This window comes from Mus musculus, chromosome 1 (assembly GCF_000001635.26).
Source record: "Mus musculus strain C57BL/6J chromosome 1, GRCm38.p6 C57BL/6J".
In the NCBI taxonomy this organism is placed as follows: domain Eukaryota; kingdom Metazoa; phylum Chordata; class Mammalia; order Rodentia; family Muridae; genus Mus; species Mus musculus.
In genome coordinates, this window is record NC_000067.6 from 89992024 (window position 1) to 90015556 (window position 23533).

A 23533-nucleotide genomic window follows, 5' to 3' on the forward strand; every position below is an offset into this window, starting at 1 on the left:
ACTACTACGTAGAAAGCAGCCAAGCAATTATAAAGCAAGACTAGGGGTCTAGAACCTTCGAAAAGAAATGTTGAGGTGATACAACCCTGGCAGAAAACGCCAAACAGCAGCACCAAGGTCGCTGGGGCCCCTTTGATCCTCGCCACCCCAGGCAGCGCGACCCGGGCGGGTGGGGTCCTTGCGGGCCTCGGAAGCTCCCGCCCGGAGAAGCTAACCATTTATGTCACACTGTGACAATTATTCTGCATAAAATTATCATTAAAAACCCTAATTTTTCAGCCTCCAACCCCGCCAGTGGCCTTTTAGCATTCTTCAGCGCCACGTCTGCGGGCCGTGATCAGAGGCTCATTACCGCGGCGTGGCGCCCCGCGCGCTCGCAATCAAGCGCTAATTAACCCGCCCGGGGCCCGGCCGGCGGGGCGGGGTCGGGGAGGGTCCAGCGGCCGGTGGGGCGGAGTTCATGGCCTGGGGACTAGGGTCAGACCTCAGACTGATCCCAGCATGGGCCTGAAAGATCCCAACCTGGGGCTGTGGGTCAGAATCACTGGCCCGGGGATTAGGGTCAGAATCCCAAGCCTGGGGACCAGGATCCTGCAGGGTCTCTGCTGTGGGGAGTAGACTTAGGGTCCTGGGCCTGGAGACAGACCGATGTCTGGCTTAAGGACTAAAGTTACAATCGCAGAATTGGGCACGAGTACACATAGATCCTGCCCTGGGGACCAGATTTAGAAAATCTCCCGCTTGGGGGCTAGGGATAGACAGATACCCAGCCTGGTAAGTGGGGTCAGGGTCCCTTCCTAAGTCAATGGTCTAGGAAAGGAGTAAGTATGGACCCGGATCTGGGATCACGTGGCCAAGGGCAGACTTGAGTCGAGGCCTAAGACCTCCAATGTGGGGTACCTGGACCAGTCGGTGATGCGGGAGCGCGTCTTACCCAAGCGAGGCGGGTGTGCGGCATAGGTGCAGGGGTGCCAGGCCCTCGGAGTTGAGCAGATCTGGATCTGCTCCGTGCTGCAGCAGCAGTCGGGCGCAGGCGGTATGGTTCCCGAGACAGGCCTCATGTAGGGCACCACGACCTCCGGGACTGGCATTGGGATCAGCTTTGCGACTGAGCAGGTGTCGCACGCAGGACTCGTGGCCGTGGGCCGCAGCGATGCACAGCGGTGTGGTGAGCTCCCGCTGGTACTCCAGGGTCCAAAGGCCTGGGTGGAAGGGGACAGGATATAAGGTGAGTGGGGCAAATGGAAGAACCGGTGGGGTAAGCCGTTTGTTGAGGCTGGAGAGGGTGAAACCCTATCTTAGAGCTAAGTACCAGGTACATGTGTACGAGAGTCACTTGGAAGTATAGTTAGAGATGTAGACCCCAGACAGAGAGCAGAAAGACACACGGAAGAAAAGACAGGATCCATGGAGAAAGAAGAGGAAGAGGCTGGGAGCGCTACACCGGAGATAGGTCCCATTTCTGTGACATAGGAGGGAGTTTTCAGTTGTGGCGGAGGGGAGTGGGTGGGTATGGGGTGGGTGGGGGGACTGGAAATCTTGTAAGTTAGAGTTAAAGGCCAGGAGGAAGAATGGACAGGATAGGATGTATGTATGTATGTATGTATGTATGTATGTATGTATGTATGTAATCCCAGTGCAGAAGGGATCGCTGGATTGGGGGTGATTAAGAGGAGGGCTGTGGAATTTTCCAGGATCTAACCTTTGTCACCTACCCCTTCATCATTAAAAAGAAGCAAACAGACAAACCCCATCAAGGAGGCCTGCTGGAGAAAAAGACAAGGAAGAAATTGAGTGTTCTTGGAAGTGGCGGCTACAGAAGGTGGCTTTCATGCAGCTGTCCATGGGCAGCACAATTCTGCTGTGCGTGTACGTGTGTGTCCGTGCATGTGTGTGTGTGTTTGTGAGAGTGTAGCATTGCTCTTTCTTGATGGATGAATGAACAGATGCTGTGTGTGACTTCTCTGAACACTTCTCTGCTTTCATGAGGCAGGGACAAGGTTGTTAGTGGCCAGGAGCACCTGTGTGTGTGTGTGTGTCGTGTCCCCCCCCCCCGTGAATACCATCAAGGGACAGGTACTCACATGGCAAGAGGGCTTTCTGTAATGATGGAAGGATCGATGAGGTGGCTGTAATGAGCTGCCCAGGAGAGACTTTCTGAGGCCAGCCTCCTTCCTGGGACCCATGCTGGGCTGTTTTGAAAGCCCACACTCATTAATTACCTACCTGTGTGTGGCAGAGAATCCCAGCCTGCTGCTTGTCCCAAAGGCCCAGCCTGGAGCTAGCTGTTTGCTCGGTGGGCAAAATGGGGGAGTGACTGTCACCACTGGTTAAAGGGACAGTACTCAGAGGCTCAGGGATTGGGAGTGGGGCAGGGAAGGCAGTGTCTACCTGGGTTTGGACTCTTTTTTTTTTTTTTTTTTTATCCCAGGGAAGACGGTCTGATTACAGGGATGGGGTGGGTCTTCCTGAAGAGAGTGGCCCTCTGTCTTCCTCAGGGACCATACCAGACCCCTACTCTGGTGCATTTACCAAGATACAGAATCTGCTTTTACTTGTACAGTCCTCAGAGTTCCCAGCCTACTGTGCTGCCTCCTCCCAGCCCCACTTCTGTATGACCAGCCTGATCAGCTAAGACTTCCTAAGTTCTGGGCTGATGAGGGTCCTTCACGCCAACAAGAAAACGTAACTTCTGGGATGGGGAGATCACTCAGTTGGTAAAGCATTTGCTATAAAAATATAAGGACCTGGGTTTGATCTCCAGAGTCCACATACAAAATCCAGGTATGGTGGTCCATGCTTACAATGCCCAGTGCTGAGGAGATGGGGGCAGGAAGACCCTTGGGCCCACTGATTATCCAGCCTAGTCTAGCTGACAAGCCTCAGGCCTGTGAGAGACTCTGTCTCAAGAGTCAATGTTCCCAGGGGCCATTTTCTGCTTTGGAGAGTCAGGTGGCTGGGCAAAAAATACCAGGGGATCCAGGTAGCCCTGAGCCCCTGCCATCCTGGTCCTCATGGAGCTCGGGCTGTATTAACTTGACTGCTGCCATTTCCCTGATCCTCGGCTCTCAGCATATTCTAATTTCCTGACCTGCAGATGTGTTCTGGAAAAGTTGTGGAGCATAAAGGTCAAAAGACTATGGGGGTCGGGGAACTAGATTTTGACAAGATGAAAAAGATAGGTTAAATTAACATCCTGGGGTTTGCCATTTGAGCACATGTGACTCCAGGGTTGGGTAGCATGTGATTTAAAAACTAAACATGGCTTAGCATTCAAGCAGCTGTCATTCTTGGTCTGTGACAGGCAAAGGTGAGATGCCCAGATAGGTCTCACTAGGTCCAGCCAGACCCATAGGACTGACATCTTCCAGCCAGCAGGCTTCAATCTTGTTACAAACAGGACAGTTCTTTGGCAGTGTTTTGGGTTCAGTTCCCTTTGCTTGTGAGAGGTTTAAACAGAAATGTGTTAGTAAAGAGCCACCTTCCCATATTCTTAGCCTGCTAGAGCTCACAGGTTAGGATGTGGGGCACTGGCCACAGATCCTCAATTTCCTATGGTCTGGCAGAGCCATGGTGGATTTAAACACAGGAGCATACAGCAGGTGGGTGCCTAGCACATGCTCCCAGCCCTAAAACCTGGGTACATCTGGATGGCTCAGCACATAGCAGCCACATCTGAGTGTCAGGAGTGTCCCCTGTCACACACAACACAAGGATCTACGGATTTATTTCCTCTTCCTTGTTTTTAGGCTTCTTTAGGTTCCAAGAGGAGGGTCTGCTGCAAGCCTAGTGTCCTTTCCTCTGTTGACACTGTATGGTCTGTAGGATGCCATACCCACTGCCAAAGCACTGTGTTCAGCGATTCATAGAATGACCTCACACAGAGCTTCGTGCCACAGGTCCGTCTAATCTCTAGCTCCCCAGCTGCCAAGATCAACAGCTAAACCAAGGCTTTGCTGTCAAGGTATGAGATGCATCCAATGCCACCAGCTGGGTGCTTCTCACCCATCATTTTCCCTTTGGACCAAATCACCCACCAGACCAAATTTGTTCACAGACCTCCTTTGGTTATAGATACTCCCCAAAGGCGGGGCCCGTGCGCCCTCCCTTCAGGGAGTATGCACAGGTTTCCAGAGGGCTAGAAGAAGCTTAAAGTGGCACAATGGAGCTTTAGAGGAACCGGGGTACCTGAGAGCCCAAAGGTGGCCAGGGATGTCACCTGCCATTCCATCTCTCCGTTACTGATCTCAAACACCGCGTTGGCATCCCAGAAGCACTGGTCCATGAGGAGCCGGATGTGGTCCAGGTCTCCTGCCAGCAGTGCAGCGTGGAACGCAAGCTCGGGAGTCCCAGCTCTGATCTGTGGCTCTTGGCTCATCTTCTGCAAGATCTGCAGCTTTCTCCCAGCTGGCTCTGGTCGTCTCTCCATTGCAGAGCGACGGATTTCAGAATGGGTTCTTCAGCAGGGGAAGATGGCCTCGTGGAGAGTGGGCTATTTCTATTGTCATTACTCCATTGTCCTCCACTTGGAGCCCTATGACAGTGTATTTATAACTCCTCTGGGCTCTAATGTGATAATGGTTACTTGATATGACCGAGGTCATGTGACCACTGAGATATCACCATGTTCTCTCACCCGTGTGATTGTATGGATGATAACCCCGAAGGGGGGGGGGAAACCTGCTTCTACCTGTCTCTAAGCTACTCTGCACATGCAGAGTCAAAGGCAGACACCAGCCACATGCATTCCACTTGATGACAGACTGGTCAGTTCTCTTATTTACTGTTTGATTAGGTGACCCCAGCCAGACCCAAGGCGCTGAGACTGGTCCCAAGGTCTAGAAAGCAGCCAAGGTCATGTAGGGTGCTCAGGAAGTTGGAGATGCCAGGACCATTGGATGCCCACAGAGGAGGATTTCAGACACACGGTAGAGCTGGCCCAGGAGAATCATTGTGTGCTGTAGGCAGCAGACCTGGAGGGTGGGACTGGAGCTCAGACAGCAGATACGGAGCTACAGGACTTGGTGTTTGGCCCTGCTTTGGCCTGGTCCTTATTGTATGCCTCCCTCCCTCCCTCCCTTCCTTTCTCTTCCTCTCTTTCCCCTCCCTCCCTTCCTCTCTTTTGGACTGGGGATGTTTACTCTGTGCCATTGAACATTGGAAGAATGAGACTTGCTTTTATGTTTTACAGAGGCTCATAGTTAAGAGCTTGTCGTGAGAGCACGTGAGTTGGCTCAGCAGATAAATGCTAGTTTGATACACCTGACAGCCTAGCCCGATCCCTGAAACCCATAGGAAGGTAGACAGAGAGACGTGACTCCATAAAGTTGTCCTCTGACCCCCCCTCACCCCCACATACTCCCTGACGCACAAACACAATCTGAGTCTCAGATGAGAATTTGAACTTTGGATTGATCTCTCTCTCTTCTGCGATGTGTATGCATGCATCTAGGTCTCTCTTCTGCGGTGTGTATGCATGCATGTAGTTAGTGTGGGCGGCGCCATCCCATTGGCCAGAGTCGCAGAGAGAGTAAGAAGGGGAAGATGATCTGAGCACTGGAGTTCATCTCTCTCTGCCTCCTGGCTGTGGGGAAAAGATGTGAGCAGCTGCCCCATACCCCTGAGGTCACAATAGGGTCACCTTTATTGACAGACCTTCCCTGACATGAACACTGTGCCTTCAGACTTGAGTCCAAACAAACCTTTCCTTTGCTAGGTCGCTTTTCATGAGTACTTTGTCACCCTGATGAGAAAGACACTAGACCTACCTGTCTTTACTCTTGTCACAGACCCTAGTTATGGGCACAGGTGGGCATGCATAGGTTGACCTGGAGCCTGTCTGTGATGCTGGGACTCACAATTGCTCCACAGAGGAGAGACTCAGGATACGCTAGATGCAGAGGGGTATGACTGGCTGGCTGTCCTTTCACGGATGCCTTCGCACAGGTAGATAAGGGATGCGGGCTGTGCAGGGAGGCAGAGGGCTCAGTAGTTAGAGATGGTGCGGCTGGAGAAGGGGCTTTGCCATGAGCTCCCTGCCCCATATGTCCTTCCTGTCCAGCAGCAACATATGCGTTTCTGGTTCTTCTTTTCTTTGAGTGCGGCACAGCGCCATCTCATTTTCCTCAAACGGACTGTAATCAGATCCACTTCTCGAAGGCTCTCGTGCAGCTGCAAGATGAGGCAACTTGAACTTGCCCCTCACTTTACATTGGAGGGTGTTTTCCAGCCTGTTGGAATCTGTCATTGGATGTTTTTAAGAGGGTCAGAGGTGAGGCTCGGGATAAAAATGGGCTGTGCTCTAGGCTAAATTTAGCCTCCATGTGTTTTAGTTCCCTCAGTGTCTGAGCTGGAATTCAGTAGCTAGGGAGTAGGGCTTTAAAAATAACTCCAGGCAGACAGGGCACCTTAGCAAGTGGGACATGAAGATGACTTCACAAACCTGGCACAGAGCTGAATAATGATGATAATTATGATAATAACAAGCTATTATTATTATTATTATTACAAATATAGAAGCACTGTTGACCATTTCATTAAATAAACAAACCAACCAACCTAGAAAGCAACCCACTCTTCCCCCGAGTTGTTAACCGAACGTGGTTACATTTTAGGGTGTCTCGTAAGGTTTTGGGGGTTCAGAGATGAAAATCCCATCTGCGGGGATCACACAGGACAAGAAATTCATGTTTGGAAGACCCCCAACAGGAGCCGCTTAGTCTTCCTCCCCAAAGCTGTGAGCAGTCCCCTGGTGTGTGAGTGACACTCCTTTCTGACCCCGTGTCCTGGGTTAGGCTCTTCACCCCCTCCACCTCTAAATGACCCTGCCTATGCACAGCTGGCCTGCACAGCTGGCCTGCACAGCTGGCTGGCACAGCTGGCCTGCACACCTGGTCTGGGCAGATGGACCCACTTGCTCATCCTTATCCTTTTCAACTTAGTCAAAACCAATGCACAGCCCCAAGATTCCACTCTGGCTTTGCCTTCTTTTCCAAGTCTGGTCCACACAGAAAGCCAACTTCTTTTAAATGTAAATTTGTGTATAAGTTGCTGAAAATCTGATCAAACCTTGAGGGACTATGGTAAAACAGAAGGACCAGAGACTGTGGTTTTGTTTTAAATACAGAACAAATTGAGAGTTCTTAAACTGGCAGACATCACACCAGGTCTGCAAAAATCTCCACTGGATTAGGAAAAAAAGACGGTCTGGGGTGTTTCAGAACAGGGGTGTCAGTTGTAGGTCTGGGGGTCAGTAGGAGCCCATTGGGTGAGCAGGACTTGGGATGTGACTGTTATTGTGCAGTGGGCTGAGGTAAAGGGTGTGTGCACTTCAACCTGAGAGGGGTGGTATTCTGAAAGCTTCAGGGAAGATGATAAACTACAGTTCTTTTAAAAAGAAACTCTGAGTGATTCCTGGTGGAGAAGCACCACACATGAGGCCTCAGAGCAGTGCCTGATACTTTAGTTGCCGAATAGAATCACCTGAGGAGCTACAAAAGGCAGGATGCCAGGACCCCAGCCTGAAGACTTGTGCTGGGTTGGGCTGCATGCCGCCTGAACATCGGGACCCTAGGAACTGTCTGAGCACTTCTATCTGCAGCCAGGTTGAGACCATGCTTGGCTGGGGACACTGCAGGTGCTGCTTTCAGGTGATCCATGTGAATATACGGAGGGGAAACGGCGAGCATGAAGCAATCGGCTCCAAATGATCTCAGCCAGCCAGAGCAGTGGCTGATTCCGTCTGTGATCCAAGCCGTTGGGGAAAATCCAGGCATAGAGGACCTGTTTCTTGTGACTCAGGGGTCTCGGACTGCTGTTCACTGTCCGGGTCCTCCTGTTTATGTCTCTAGAGGCTTCACTTTCTCGATGGGTAGTTTAGAGGTAATTGGTGCCAAAGGCATACTGATGTTTGCGCCCAAATTTAGGTGACACAGATGCAGCAAGCTATCTGGAGTTATTTTAAACCATCAAAGCATGTTTGTAGAGACCTGACTTGTGTCAACAAAGGGTCAGTTCAAGTTCACTTACTTTGGCTGTCAGAACCCAGAGTCCTTCCTGGAGTCCACAAGCAACAGTGCTTTGCTGCCCATGGTCCCCTTTGATCCCTGATATGAGCTTGCGTACATCTGGTTCTGCCTCTACACTGGCCCACAGTTGGTCTGACTTTTCTTAGCTAGCATCTTGTTTCCCAGTTAGGTTGCTAACTTAACATTTATCCACATTAGCAGTTACACTGAGGATGGGAGTGAGGTGGTCACACCTCACAGCTTAGGAGACCACTCTCTTCAGTTCCTCTTCCTGTCTGAGTCTCTGGTGTCACCATGAAATCTTCCCTCTTTTCTTGCAAGTGAGGTTCCCCCTCTCCACCTGCCCAGGGAGCTGGTCCTACCTAGAAATGCTCCTGAATGCTGTTTTCTCCTGGAGAGAGGGTTAGTAATGAATTTCATTTGCCCCAAGTCAGCAGATTTAGTAGTTTTATTTCTTCAGAAGAACCAGCAAAGGTTGCCACCTTGTTTGTACGGTAAACCCTGGCAGAGTGCTATACAAGTGAAAAGGCAGAGTGCGGAGTGAATGGATGTCGAGGAAAAGAAAAATCTAAGCAGGCAGGGACGCCCAGCTTCTGTCTGAATGACAGAGTGAGAAGCCATCTTTTCACCCTACCTGAATATCATATTGCAGAGATACTTGAGATTTAAATAGTAAGTATGATGCTTTATCCACAGAAGGGATAAAAATTAGTCTTTTCTAACTGCTTCTTGTCATGGAGACAGCTAATGAGAGAGATTATTATTATTTTGCCTCTAGATCCAGTGATGGTGGACTCCACATTCAGATGGCCCCGGGTTGCACACATGATGGAGTTTGAGGGTGATTCCTATCTCCTTGCTGTACCAGGATCTTGGTTTCCTGTGTCCGAGCTGACACAGGATCATGTTTTCCCTTCCCAAAGAGCAAGTGAATATTTGCACTCTTGGGACTTGGTGGGACAATCCAGCCAGGTCTGAATGCTGAGTGCTGGGAGGCCTGGTGACATGGCTGGCCCCTTTCTCTTCAGTAGCAACTTTCTGTGTGTCCCAGGCACAGGGAAGAGCTTCCGAAGCAGCAGGAGGCCCCATCATTTCCCCACTCTCAGTAAAGCCAAGGCTTGGCTTCCTTCCTGGACCACTGGAAAGTGCCTGGCTCCCTGCTGGGGTCAAGTGTCTGAGTAAGGGACAGGTCGAAGGGGCCAGAAGTCAGTGTGTGATACACCAGAGTCTATGCCTGTTCGTTTGAACATGCTCATTTGTATTGCTGGCCCAGTCAGCGTGCCCCTTTTATAAATGGCCATTGTGGTGGTTTGAATGACGAATGTCTCCCCTAGGCTCAGGTATTTAAACAGTTGGTTGCCAGTCAGCAGTGCCCTTTGGGGAGGTCATGGAGCCCTACTGTGGGAAGTTTGTCACTGGGAGTGAGTTTGGAGAGCTTATACCCTTACCCCTCTTCAAGTTTGCTCTCTCAGCATCCTGTGTGATCTCACAGCTTCCTGCTCCAGCTGCTCATTGCCACACTATCCCCACCCTGACAGCCTGAACCCCTCTGAAGCAAAAGCCAAAATAAAGTGCTTTTGGTCATGGCATTTTATCACAGCAACAGAGAAGTAGCTAGTACACCTTCTAGATTCCGCTGGGCCTTAGGCTGATGGTGTCTCAGCTGCAGGCCAGATCACAGGCTTCGTTCACGATCCTTTTCTGATCATATTCTTGCTGGCAGTTCCTGAAGGCCACCTGCCTTCATCCCACATTCTGCTCTGATTTTTATCATTATTGTTTTAAATAGGAAGTCTGGCAGGTACATAAAGCTCAATTTTAGACTTCCGGGACACATCTAAGGCAAGTTAGTCACACAGACATTAATACGAAGAGTGTCAAAGTGCCTTAACCTCTCCTCTGCATGACAATGTGAACACGGCACACCTCATTTAACAAAACATTAAAACATTTACTTCCTCAGATCAAGTGTATCTATTAATAATGACTTAAATTATCTGTACCAATCTCACATTATTAAGAAATCTCATTTCCTCCGTGCGGAGGAACACAATACAGGGGAGGGAACAAACCACCCCTGTAACTTATTGTCCCGATTACTTTCCCTACGTGCCACACAGCGCAACACAGACAATGTAAAGTGACAAGGTCCAGCCTTGTCACGGATGGGAACACAGCCAACGGTCAAGCACCATGTTCACCGACAGCCCAGGAGTGCTTGTTTGGTGCCCAGGATGCAAAGGTGCCCTTGAATATGAGTTGCCACTGTGGCTGAGTGCAGAATGGAGACACCAAAGACTCCTTGTGCAGGACCATGTGGCACCAATTCTGGCAGGACATTTGTAGACCTTGGGGACAGTGCGGGAGAGCCTATCACAGAGCCTTGCATTCCCAAGGAGGCCAAGTTTTCTTTGCAACTGTCCTGGGGATTTAATGACATGGTGAAATTGCAGCTTCTGCCTCTTGAGACAAATTGCATGCTCAGCCTGATTGTTTTCTATGAGTCTCACACAGGGAGCAGGATGCTGCTCTCTTGAAGCTGGTTTGGTCTGATTGTTGTGCTGATCGAGCTCTGGGGCCCTGTTTGAAGCCAGAGGTTCCTGGGGTACCTTCCCAGTCTTTCATGAAGGGGCCAAGTAAAGCCAATTCCGTGTGATACGGGGAAGATTCTTTGGACTTTATTGAAAGTATTTTGGCCACATTTATTTATTTTCTTAGGGTGGATACATATGTGTGTGTGTATGTATATATTGATTGCCTGTAGGTGCATGGGCCAGCGAGTACCCAAGCAGGCACTATGAGTCATGCATGGAGGTCAGAGGACACATTTGAGACTCTCTTCTATTCTTCCATCATGTGGGTCCCAGGGATAGATCTCAGGCTGTCGGGTCTAGAGAGAAACACTTCCATCACTGAGCCATCTTGCCGGCCCAAGACTTATTGGTAAAATAACTTGTAACCCTGAACCTCCAGCAGGAAAATTATATAAACGAAACGAGTATCAAATACATATCATTTCCAAACCTATTAATTTAAAGTGTAATCTTTCTGCCTGGAGAGGTGGCAAAGTCAAGTTCTGGCAAGCATGAGGACGTGAGTTCAGACCCCTGGCTCCCACCTAAGAGCCTCCATGGTGGGTGTGGCCTAGACTCCCAGTGCAGAGAGAGGGGATTCCTCAGCTCTGGGTTCAATCAAGAGAGTCTGCCTCAAAATATGAGATGGCAAGGGACATAGCTGTCATTGACCTCTGTTCTCCACATGTACTTGCGCCTGCACATAGACACACTCCCACACACATGTGAACATGCAGATGCATACCAGACACACCTATGCATGCGGAAAATGTAAGTTAGGGCTGGAGATGCAGCCGAGTTGATAGAGTGCTTGACTAGCATGCCCCAGCACCACATAAAACGGTAGGATGGAGCATGCCTGTAATCCCAGCACTTAAGAGATAGAAGAAAGAGTACTGGCTGCTCAAGGTCATTCAAGTTCATAGTTCAAGGTCATCCTTAGCTACATAGTGAGCTGGAAGCCAGTCTGAACTAAATGAGTCCCTGCCTCAAAAAATACAATGTCAACTAAAGAGTTTTCTTGCTTGTTAGGTCACAAAAGAGTTTCTTAGGCAACTGAGTTTTGGAAGTCTGTTGATGAGGATGGAGGGTTCGGTTCTACTGGACTGGAAATGCACACATATGGAGCTAATGTATACAAAGCATGCTACGGTTACTAAAAGCATATGGACAGAGAGTGGGAGTCCCCCATTTGAGGGATTGTGCTAGACAAAGCAGCCATTAGCAGCAACTGGAACCACCTCATCAGAGGCCTAAGCATTTGTGCTCCTGGTACCTCAGGCAAGGTAAGGTGTCAGAGTAGCTGGAGGGCACAGCAGGCATCTTCCAAAGGTGGCATCCCATCAGAGCAGTGGGGAGATGGTGTGTAGGGATCTTTTGTGCACTGTGTAAAAGCATCTCCTGTCACTAAAAATCTGATGGTCAATAAACTGAGGCAAGATTAGAAGGTGTGACATACAGCAGAGAGAGAGAGAGAGAGAGAGAGAGAGAGAGAGAGAGAGAGAGAGAGAGAGAAACTTTGGGAAATACTGAGGCATAGGACGATTCACCACCCCGACTCAGAGGAAGTTGGACTTATGAAACTGAGAAGAATTAACCAGCCAGGTGGCAGACATAGAAGAGTATAAATGGATTAACTGAGTTATGAGCTAGTTGGGGAACAAGCCTAGCTTAAGGCATTAATTCATAAATAATCGAGCCTACGTGTAATCATTCAGGAATTGAGACATGGGTGGAAAAGCCCCGGGGTTACATTGGTGTGTATGCTCCTCCCCAATTGTTGTAGGGGAGCAAACCCCATTATTCTTGTCTGAGAAGGAGGCACAGTGCTATGATGCTTGGGAACAAGGGTGCCATTTAATAGGTGGAATCCTGGACTCCAGATGGAAAACAAAGCAGCCTGGCAGAGGGCCTGGGTCTTGGAGCTGAGGGTTGTCACTGACCCAAACCCCTACTTGTAAAGAAGACTTGACACTCCAGCTGTCAGGGCAGTCAGGATCTGACTCAGCTGGAGACAGGCACCTCACTCACTAGGATCCTTTCCAGTGTGGCCAGTAAAGATGGCTCCAGGTACCAGCGGGGAGATACTGGTATTATGACCTGAAAACTGCCTAGTCACATGGGCTCCTAAGCTGCAGGGTCAGAACTGTGCCAGTGTACCCCCACCAAGCATGCTTTCAGGTGTTGATGAGGCCAGCTCTCCCCAGTGTCTGCCTGTGCACCCCAAGACTTCTTGGAAGGAGGAATAGATATGCTGGTAGCACCCAGAGAGCCCGAAGGCCTCAGAGGATGTGTGGGTTTCAGGACTGGTGCCCTTGTTGAGGTGTAGTGTAGTTTCCCAACCACTGTAGGTGATGGGCCAGAGATTTCTTTTTTATTTGGGGGAGGGTTCCTAATTTGTTACAGAGTTGATTCTTTTTCAAGATCCACTGAAAAAACAATTACTGGAAAAAAAAACCCTCAAAATGACCATGAATCATACCAGCGAAACTGTGCTATTGCACAAAGTTGCTGCAAACGTTTCTAATGGCTAGCAGTCAATGTCAGTGTCAAACACTCCCCTGAGTGACACTTGCCTCCCAGCAGGCTCAGGGTAGCAGTGGAGTGTGAATCAGCCTTTGGAGCCATACCTGACAGGTAAAGGGAAATGGATTGGGTGGGTGGGTGATCCGGTGTTTGTCCTAAAACTTCAACCCTGTGCTGTTGCATAGAGGATGCCATACTTTCACTGTGAAACCTCAGACAGTAAATGTTTTGGGTTCTATGGACCACATGGCCTCTATGGCAACTACTCAGCGCTGCCTTTGGGTTATAAAAGCAGTTGGAGATGATTTGTAAATGAAGAAGGTGGCTGCATGCCAATAAAACTTTATTTATAAAGCCAGTTGGCTAACTTTTGCTTTGGGCAGTAGGAACTGTCTTAGTTACTTTTCCTGTTGCTTTGTTAAAATACTTGTGAGAAAAAACAACTTAAGAGAGAAAGATCTTATTCTGGTTCACAGATCAAGAGCAAACAAAGTCCATGGTGGCGGGACAGTCAAGGTGACAGGACTTTGAAGCGACTGTCGCATCACATCCACAGTTAGAAGCAGAGGGTGATGACACTCCACTCCCTTTCTGCACTTGTGTGGTCCAGGATCCCACCCAGGGAATGGTGCTACCCACAGTGGGCATGCCCATCAGTGCATCTAACCAGGTGATGCTAGTCTGTCAAGTTGACAAAGAACAACAGCTGTCAGAAAGATCTTTGCTGGTTTGTGGGAAGGAGCACTATACTACTTATCTCCAAAGATGCTTTCCACTTTTTCTAGCCAATGGAATCTGCTCTTCATTACAAGCTAAATGCGATTCTCCTATGGTAACCGAGTGCCACCACACCCAGGCCCACCTTCCCCTCCCATCTCTGCCTTGGGTGTGCTGACCTTGGATTTGTATATTCATAGCCTTCACCACTCACTCTGGAAAATGTAAGGTAGTTATTCTTTTCGTCATTTTTTCTCCTGCTCCATTGGGTCTGGAGCCAGGCTGTGTAATCAGATTTTGATACTACGTGACAGTCACGGTCATTTTACTTTCATTCATTTTCCTTTCTGTTCCTCAGGTTGGGAACTTTATGCCGATGTGCTTTCAGGTTTGATATACTCTCCCCCCAGCCCATCCCGATCTGTTGATCAGCCCCAACTTCAAGGAAGGGGGACATGCTTGGGCACATGGTGTAGTCATAAGGTTTTAATCAGCAAGGGAGGGTGAGGTGAGGAGCTGAACCAGGGTGTGTCCTGGCACCAGCCTCTCTACTTCCACCCTTCTTATGTATGGAAAAGAATTTTCAGGTTTGTTCCAGCCCCCACCCCACCCCCCATCACTTGCTCCCATTCCCCTGCCTAATGGCTGCTCACTACCTTTTCAGACAAATGTCAGCACTGGAGCCTCAGACTCCTGGTCTCGCACGACAGTTCCAACTCTCCTCTGCTGTTCACTCCCTTGCTTCCCTCTGTCCCGGACAGCATCTCATACCCTGTGTGCTCCGCACCACTACGGTGCTCTTTCTTTATCGTCCTAGCCTCTCTCGATGGCTGCTCATCCATCCAAGGCCGACCTGAATCGTCCACAATCCACTTTGGTCCCCCTCAGTGTAGGTCCTGATGTTGGCATGGGCTGGGAAGGTAGAGCTTGGCTACAGAGAGCGTACCCGCCATACCAGTCTGCCTTCGCAATGTTTCTGAGGCAGAGCGCCATTGCGGGGGCTGGAGGCGGCATCGTGGGAGGGCAGAAAACCTCTCTCCTATTTTCCTCCTTTCCTTTTGTTCTTCCCAAACGGAAACTCTCCAGCGTGCTTGGCACTGATGCTAATGGGAGGGTGCCATCAGCATACATTACCGTTTTATTAGTCTGTTTCTCCATTTTGATTCTGAAAATATCCTGATTTAGTCTAATTGCAATTTCACTGTGTTCCATGGGCAGGGACGGTTCGTCCTGGTGGTGGGGTGGGGGGAGGGAGATGTGACCCGGTAGGATTTTTTTTCTTCCTGCCCACATGTCTTTGAAGCTGGACCATTAGCTCTAAAACATGCATTTCATCTCTTCACAGTGTGACTCAACCTGCTTCTGGGACAAATAAGCGCCTAGGGTGTGTGTCTCGCAGAAAGCAAAGAAACATTCCAATTCTAGGTATTTGTGTGTCATCTAAAGCAGGAGCGGCCGCTGCGACCATCTTATTCCTAAATAATTTAACTATATTCAAAGATAATCTGATGTTATTGTAGGAGAGTGTATTTCTAATAAATTCCACTTGATCTGGGTGAATCAATTCAGGCGGTACATAATTGAGTCTGTTAGCAAGGACTTTAGCAAGAATTTTGCAATCAGCGTTAATTAAGAAGATGGGACAATAATTTGTGCATAATTCCGGATCTTTTCCTGGCTTGTGAATCAAAGTAATAAGAGCAATGCTCAGGCTGGTGGTGGGGCAGTGTCATTAGGTTCTGATTTATAAGTACTTAGAAAGGTTTAATTTCATTTTGCTGCGAGCAGGGTCTCCCAGCCCCCACAGTCTCTGGCCGGGTGAGCAGCCGAGTCGGTGGGGAACATCTCCTTTTCCCTTCCCCGCCACAGGTCACCCCCCCTGCTTCCAGTTTCTGCTCTTATTCTCTAAATGAGCCTCTCATGCATTTGTCTGTCCTTCTGTCCATCCTTCCTTCCCGAAGTCCTTTGCTGAAATGTTCAGAACTAGGGATTCCGAACTATTCATATAGTATGTATGTTTACGTATGTATGCATGTGTGTGCATGTGTGTATGCATGTGTGTGTGCGTGTGTGTGTATACATACATGCACATATGGGTAGGGGAAAGTGGCTTCATGGACATTCTTGCCTTTAGGAGGGCAGGCAGCATGATCCTTGACCAGAGGTAATGGAAATCAATGCTCTACCCTTTCATTTTAATATATTTTTATTATCATATTTGTATGTGTGTTTTGCCCACATGTGTGTCTGTGCATCACACATGCTGCTGCTTGAGGAAGTGGTGAGCCTCCATGTAAGTCTGGGAATCGAACCCAGGTTCTTTGCAATAACAATAAATACTTTTAACCACTGAGCCAACTCTCCAGCCCCATGCTCTACTCTTACCTGGGTGCTGATTAATGAGTGGACACAGTGAGCTTTCGTGTTTTGCCTGCCTAGTGCAGCCCCAGGGTGAACTCTAGGCACCAGGAGGTACTGAAGAGAGCATTGGCTACACAGAGGCTGGGAGACCTCAGTTGCATAGCTGAACACCTTCAAGCCTCTTCTGAGCCATTTTCTTCCTTGGGGTGGGAGATAAGACCTCTTGGGGAGTGCGCTGAGAATGGAGGCTGGGTGTGGCATCTCTGCTTCCTCTCCCTCTGCCTCCATCAGAGGCTGACTGCGGATCTGGCCTACTCTGCTGAGGAACTTGCTCCCGTCTGCCTGGTAGCCCAGCTTTGGCTCATTCTGTGCACACAAATGTGTAACCCTGTTTCCTACCAGCCATCCAGACAATAAGTACCACTCCCCAGTGACCCAAAGCTAGTCATTGGAGCTTTCTGCTGAAGACAGGGGATGGTCTGCACAGACCTGTGAGAACTACTCAGTGAGGCAGGCTAGTGCCTCACTTTTTCAGTGAGGAAATTAAACTTCAGAGGGATCGACTGACATGTTCAAGGCTCCATAGAGAGTGCAAAATGAAAGCCTTTGTCTAACAGTGGTCCACTATACTACTGGTCTGAGATGCCATCCTTCTCTCTCAGCCTGGCCATCATGTATGTCTTTTTTGTGGCAGGAGCCACATGTATTCTCTCAACTTCAATGACCCATGTGGTGTCCCTCTCCACGTGTAAGGAAGTGTGACTGACATGGCCTGTTGGATATGATGAAGTGTCATGGTGCCCTCAGCGTTCTGGCTTGAGTCCCATTCACAATTGGTCTCCACTTTCACACATATGCACATGCATGTCTGTTGCATGTTTATGTGCACGCATTCCCACCTATAGATGCTACTGGGGAGATCTCTTAATAACAGCTCAATTAGTCTTTCTTCAGCTTTCCCCTGGATGCTTAAATACCATTGCCCTAAACACAACACAATACATCCATCCCTCTATTTCCATCAGGAATTCAAGTGGCATCTTGACTTGTATATGATGTGCCCTCAGCTGAATCACTGAATGCTGATACCCTTAATAATAGCAATTAGTAATCAGTTGTTTCTTGAGTAGTGCGATTATGGCGGTTACTAAATTGTATGGTTGATGCATTTGAGGGGTTAGATGGGTCTTGACACCCTCCTCCCAGCTACCCCTTCCCCTCTCTGTGTGTTCCATTCAGTGTGGGAAAGAAGCCAGGACGAATCATGCCATTGTCAGGAGCAATCAATAGTAGGAGGTTGGCTTTGGTTTGAAGCAGAATGAAACATTTCTCTGTAGCAAAGCACAGTTAATAGGATCCAGTGCAATGCCAACAGAAGAGCTTGGCTGGCCCGTGGCAGCCCTGTTCCCCACATCTGAGCTTCTCCTCAAGGCTGAGGCCCCGTGCAGGCACTGGATATAATGAGTGAGGCCAGGGAGGGGTGTGTGAGTTTAGAATATCTGGTGGCATCATGGAGGGGAAGGAAAGCACAGGGAGACAGCTCGGGGGTAGAGGGCTTGCTGCATACTCATGAGGATCTGAGTGCAAATTCTGAACATGCATGTGAAAAGCCAGGCACAGTGAATGGCACATGCCTGGAATCTCAGCACCTTGAGGCCAGGCTTCTGTGAGCAATACTAATCAAACTCATTAGTACAGACAGACAGATAAACACACAATGCAGGTGCATGCACACACGCATGTGAATACACACACACTCCAAAGACAACCTGACTGGGAAGAATAATAGGATCAGCAAGAGTGTGAGGCAGTCAGGAGACGGTAGAAGGTGTGATTATGACCCAAATACATTACATATACATGTCTACAATGTGATAATAGAACTCAATATTATATATAATAAATGTATGATCATAAAAAGCTTGGAAAAAAGAAACAAATAATGTGAAAGAAAAATGAAAGCTTGCTAAAATTCATGGCTGGCTTCGTCCTGTCTCTGACTTCTGACTCACCATGAGATCACTCTGTCCTGGGTCTACCATGATACTGGATATCATGTGACACTCCAGCCAAGGGGATGAACAGCTCAGTTGCTCAGTCTAGCACACTGGCCTGTAAAGCTCTCAAACTGTGAGCTAAAATACTTCTATCCTTTGTAATGATCCAGCACCAAATATTTTGTTACAACAGCAGAAAACAAGACAGCCATGTTCTTCAGTAACAAATGAAGATGAAAGATGAATTTCTTTTTGCAGAGGAGGAGGTGGGGTGGCCCCTTGGATGAACAGTGAGACTTTTCAGAGGGGTGACCTCCCTGAGTGGGGTCTGGAGGGAGGAGGGTGGTAAAGGTGAGCAGGGGAGGTTATGTCCTTATTAGGACATTACTGCTGGGTTGAGGAAACTGATTGGGCGTCGTTCTGTATAAAACACACACACACACACACACACACACACACACGTACTCCATACTGGGCTCCAACCCCTGATCCATATCTGGACCATCCCTTTAGAATGAGCATAGACCCAGCAACACAGGACACCTCAGATACCTCAGTGAGAGGGCCTTGTCCTGTGCTAGGTTGGGTTGTGCATCACAGTGGCTCCTGCTGGGAAGGCTGAGAGTTAGCTAGAAGATTCTAGCCCCTTGCTTGGTACCTCATGTCCATTCTTGTGGCAGAGCAGGTGTCTTCCTTTGGAAGACACCTCCTTAAGGAAATATGGAAATATGAGTGTTTTCCCTCCAGATGCCACCTCAGGAGGTGATGGCTCTATCTTCTGTCACAGCCCTGTTTCCTAGTTCCTCTGACCCCCATCCATATCAAGGGGGTACATGAGCACCCAATGGGCTTCTTCAGAAAAAGCTGTTTCTATCACATTCTCAGCTAGTCTCTCTGTCTCTGTCCTTTTCTCTGTCTGTCTCTGAGTCTCTGCCTGCCTGCCTGCCTGCCTGTCTGCCTGTCTGTCTGCCTGTCTCTGAGTCTCTGTCTGTCTGTCTGCCTGCCTGCCTGCCTCTGAGTCTCTGTCTGTCTGTCTCTCCCCTGCCCCCTTCTTTCTAGCGAGGGGGCCCAGATGTGAGGAATAAGAAATACCTCTCTGAAAGCATCTTAAATACCACAGAGAATGTTGGCCTAGCAAGGATGCTCCAGTCTTGGGCATGGGGATGGATTCCTCAGAGGTTTCAACCTTGGACTTCCCCTCTCATGCATTCAGAGTTGTTCCCTGGCAGCAATCTCCATGCATGCTCCTCATGCTGGTGCACACATGTACAGGTGTGTGCATGAATGTGTGATGTCATGTGTGCACATGGATACACCTACATGGGGGAGTCTGACTAGAGGCTAGAGCTCAGGGCTCAGCTGACTACAGTCAGAGATCAACCACAGGTCAGGAGCAACCTTGTAGCAGATGTAACCAAGAGACCGTATTACTTATGTGACAATGACCAAAAGGATTCAAGGGCATGGGAAATAATGAACATGGACCCACACAGACATGTCACACAAGGGAGAGTACTTCAAGGAAAAACAAAATCCTTTGTCTAGTGAGAAAAGAAAGAGTTAAGGGCAGGGGAGATGGCTCAGTGAGTAAAGTGCTCTCTGTGCAATTGTGAGGTCCCAAGTTCAGTCCCTAGAACCCATGTTGAAATGCTGGGTGTGGCAGTATATGTTTGTAACCCCATGGCTGGGTTGGCTGAGATGGGTGGACCCCTAGGCTCTCTGGACCATCAACCTAGCATACATGGTGAGGCCCAGGCTAGTGAGAGACCCTGTCTCAAAAACAAGGTGGGTGGAGCCTGAGGAACAATACCTGAGGTTAATATCTGTATTCCTCAGGCACTTGGTCACTCCCCCCACTACATGCATCCCCCTAGTTACACATGTGCCACCTGTCCCCATGTGCACCCATGTGAACACACACATGCACACATTCTCTCTCTCTCTCTACACACACACACACACACACACATACACACACACTTGGGCACACTATTAAACTGTTAATTTCATTATGAATTCTCAAAACTGGTAATTTTCATGCTGCTGGAGGCTATGCTAAAACGTGCTTTCTTACTTCCTTTTGGATAGTGGAAACACATGGCAAGAAAATTTCATATTCATGTACCAGCCATATGGCTCCCAGAGACTTATGTGAAGGGAAGGCCTATATAAGAATGAAATCGCACAGATGGTATCAAAGACTTATATCACAGCATTGTTTATAAGAACAGTAGCATAGGGCTGGAGAGATGGCTCAGCAGTTAAGAGCACTGATTGCTCTTCTGAAGGTCCTGAGTTCAATTCCCAGCTACCACATGGTGGCTCACAACCATCCGTAATGAGATCTGATGCCCTCTTCTGGGATGTCTGAAGACAACTACAGCGAGCGGGGCAGAGCGAGCAAGTAGGACTGGAGCGAGTGGGGCCAGAGCAAGAGCTAGAGAGTTGGCTCAGTGGTTAAAAGCACTGACTGCTCTTCTGAAGGTCCTGAGTTCAAATCCTAGAAACCATACAGTGGCTCACAGCCATCTGCAATGAGATCAGATGTCCTCTTCTTGTGTGTCTGAAAACAGCTACAGTGTACTTACATATAATAAGTAAATAAATCTTAAAAAAAAAAAAACCCAGTAACATAAGGACATTCTTCCTCAGGCATTTGGTTTAAGGGTTTTGTGGCTAATCACCATATGTGATGGATGGGTTTAGAAAAACCAGGCAGCTACATAGATTTATTTTATTTTTAATTATGCACGTGCATGCATAGTTAATAAATAAATGTGTGTACATGCATGAATTTGTAAGTGTACGTGCAGTGACTGTAGAGACCAGAAGAGGGCGCCAGATCTTCAGAACTAGAGTTAATAGGCAGTTGTGTGCTCTCTGACTTGTATGCTAGGAACTCAACTTGGGTCCTCTGTAAGAGCAGCATATGCTCTTAACCACGGAGCCGTCTCTCCAGCCCCTACTGTCGATCTTTTTGGATATGAAAAACGACCATCAAATGTGATGTAGCAGTGGGCCTGTGAAATTTCTACCCCTCAAATAGGGGAAGAGAGAAATGGACGTGAAGATAGCTGGTCCTGGGGCAGAGCAGAAACCCTGCTTTTCTCTCAATTATTTTGTGTGACGCTGAATTTGGGCCAAGGCAACACACACACATGCCCTCAGCACCTGTGATACGCATGTGTGTAAGTGTTGCTGAAGACGACTTCACCTGTGCCAAATCCTAAGAACAGTACCACAGTGGACCAGAGGGGGGCGCTCACTCATTCTTGGTATCTACAACTCACAGAAACTGTCAGAGCAAAAGCCACCAAGACCTGATACAAGGAAGTGCTTCTGTAGGTAGCCTGTCTAGTGGCTGCCTGTCTAGTCCAAACAGATGTGGCCCTGGTGACTTACATATTTATTCTGCAGTTGTGGGGATGGAACCCAGAGTCCTGGACACGCTAAGCAAGCACTCTATCACCCAGTGACAGCTGAACCCTCAGCTAAGGATCTTTGCACCGTTGTCTCTGGTAGTTCTTGGCTACTTGTGGTTTGAGTGAAAATGACCCCCATAGGCCCATAGGGAGCGGCCCTATTAGGAGGCATGACCTTGTTGGAGTAGGGGTGGCCTTGTTGGAGGAAGTGTGTCACGGGGGGGGGGGGGTGGGCTTTGAGGCTTCAGAAGCTCAAGCCAGGCCCAGTGTTTCTCTCTTTCTTCCTGCTGCCTGCCAATCCAGATGTAGAACTCTCAGCTACCTCTCTGGCACCGTGTCTGCCTGCAAGCCACCATGTTCTCCGCCATGACAATAATGGACTAAACCTCTGAACTGTAAGCCAGTTCCAATTACATGTTTGCCTTTATAAGAGTTGCTGTGGTCATGGTGTCTCTTCACAGCAGTAGAAACCCTAACTAAGACATATCTTTACAGCTTCCCCTTGCCACCCACCCTTGAACATACCCACAAAGTACTGCCAACACAGTGTCTACCTGCCAACACAGCTGCCGTCTTGGAGAGTCTCTCCATTAGTTATTTAGTTTAACACATAGCTATATAAGAAATGGATAACAAGGGTATGTCACCCTGTTGGAACCCTTGCCCCTGTCTCCAGAGCAGACCCCAGCATGCATTAGTAATTGGCCTGTGGCCTCCTGTGGTTACCTAGCAGTACGCCCGTGGGCAGCTCGGCTGAGGGCTCCTTCATCCAGTCATCATTAGCAAGTTCTATTACGGCGTCCACAGGCTCCACCTCAGTGCAGATCAGCTTCTGTACAGTGTCCTCGTCCCCAGTGGCCAGAGCAGACTTTAATCTCCTCACTATGTCTGAGCTGAGGGGGTAATCTGGGGGCGAGTCCCAGCTGGACATTGTGGTATCTCTCCCTGTGCAGGGCCAGCCTTCTTCTCTTCCTCTAATGCATGCCCAAAGTTAGCCCTGTCCCCAGAGCAGGACAGATGGCTATAAATAGAATCAGGGCTGGGTTACCGTCAGCTGGGAGGGACACGCTGCTTTCACCTTGCCTTCAGGGCCGAGGAGGCCTCTTCCAGGGCCTTACTGTGCAGGCTGCTGGAGAGATGGCCACTGGCCCATTCTGTGTATTTGCAGAAGTAGCAAAGCTCTTTAGAGGTGACTTTGTTTACTTGAGAGGGTTGGATAGATTACGTTTCTCACTGCTATGACCAAATACCTGACTGGAAGCAACTTAAGGGAGGGCTGATTTTGGCTCATAGTTGGAGGGGCTACAGTCCATCACCTTTGGGAAACCATGGTGACAGGAGCATGAGGCAGCTGGTCACATGACCTCCACAGTCATGTAGCATAAGCAGAGAGGACAGGGGATGAGGCTAGCCCCTATGACTCACTTCTTCCATGGACTCTTCACAATCTTCCACAACAATGTCACCAGCTGGGGACCACTTATTCAAACACACAGGCCTTCGGGAACATTCTACATCGAAACCACACCACTAAGTAGCTTGGGCTGAACTCATCCTCCTGCCTCAGCCTCTGGATTGACGACAGTCATGTGCCTTACGCACAGCTCAAAGATGTTGTTGAAGGCCACAGTAATACACCTGACCTGGTCTTGGGCCTTCTGCTGTATTGAGGCAGGGCATATGCTGATAGTCTGTATTATGTATTTACTGTTTGATATATAGACATGTGGTCCAGGATGGCCTCAAACTCCCAATCCTCCTGCCTCCTCCTCCTCCCGGGTACTGGGATGACAGTCTTGTGCCACCATCTCTAGATTTATGTGGGGCTGCAGACGGAATTCAGTTCCTCCCAATGCTAGGCAAGTGCTCTATCCACCGGGCCCCATCCCCAGAGCTGGCCTTAGTGTGTT

General features: G+C 49.0%; 1 protein-coding gene and 1 long non-coding RNA gene across 12 annotated transcripts in view; one reads left to right on the forward strand and one right to left on the reverse strand.

Annotated features, from left to right (window-relative positions):
* Asb18 (ankyrin repeat and SOCS box-containing 18) overlaps positions 1-22643 on the reverse strand; it is a 62076-nt gene extending 39433 nt beyond the window's left edge. For 2 of the 5 annotated variants that reach the window (NR_149309.1, NM_001355134.1), the window contains exons 1-2: positions 22350-22643; positions 935-1202 (exon numbers count right to left, since the gene is read on the reverse strand). Coding sequence is in view for 4 of the 5 variants with exons in the window: in NM_001355134.1 (NP_001342063.1) it covers positions 935-1202; positions 22350-22554 (473 nt within the window). In the remaining variant the exon portion in view is untranslated. Of the gene's footprint in view, positions 1-934; positions 1203-4188; positions 4771-22349 lie in introns of those variants that run through there. The other 3 variants (NM_139152.2, XM_011247952.2, XM_011247953.3) reach the window with 3 other exon arrangements.
* Positions 12638-15338, forward strand: Gm34616. Of its 7 annotated transcripts, none has more exons than XR_878367.2 (5): positions 12638-12670; positions 13184-13237; positions 13603-13796; positions 13912-14072; positions 14202-15089. It is a non-coding gene; the product is annotated as a predicted gene, 34616 (long non-coding RNA). The 7 variants fall into 7 exon arrangements; XR_878366.2 differs by lacking the exon at positions 12638-12670 and adding an exon at positions 15189-15338 and having other exon boundaries at positions 13090-13237; positions 14202-14732; XR_387247.3 differs by lacking the exon at positions 12638-12670 and having other exon boundaries at positions 13090-13237; positions 14202-14231; positions 14508-15089.
* Positions 22644-23533: the final 890 nt, after the last annotated feature.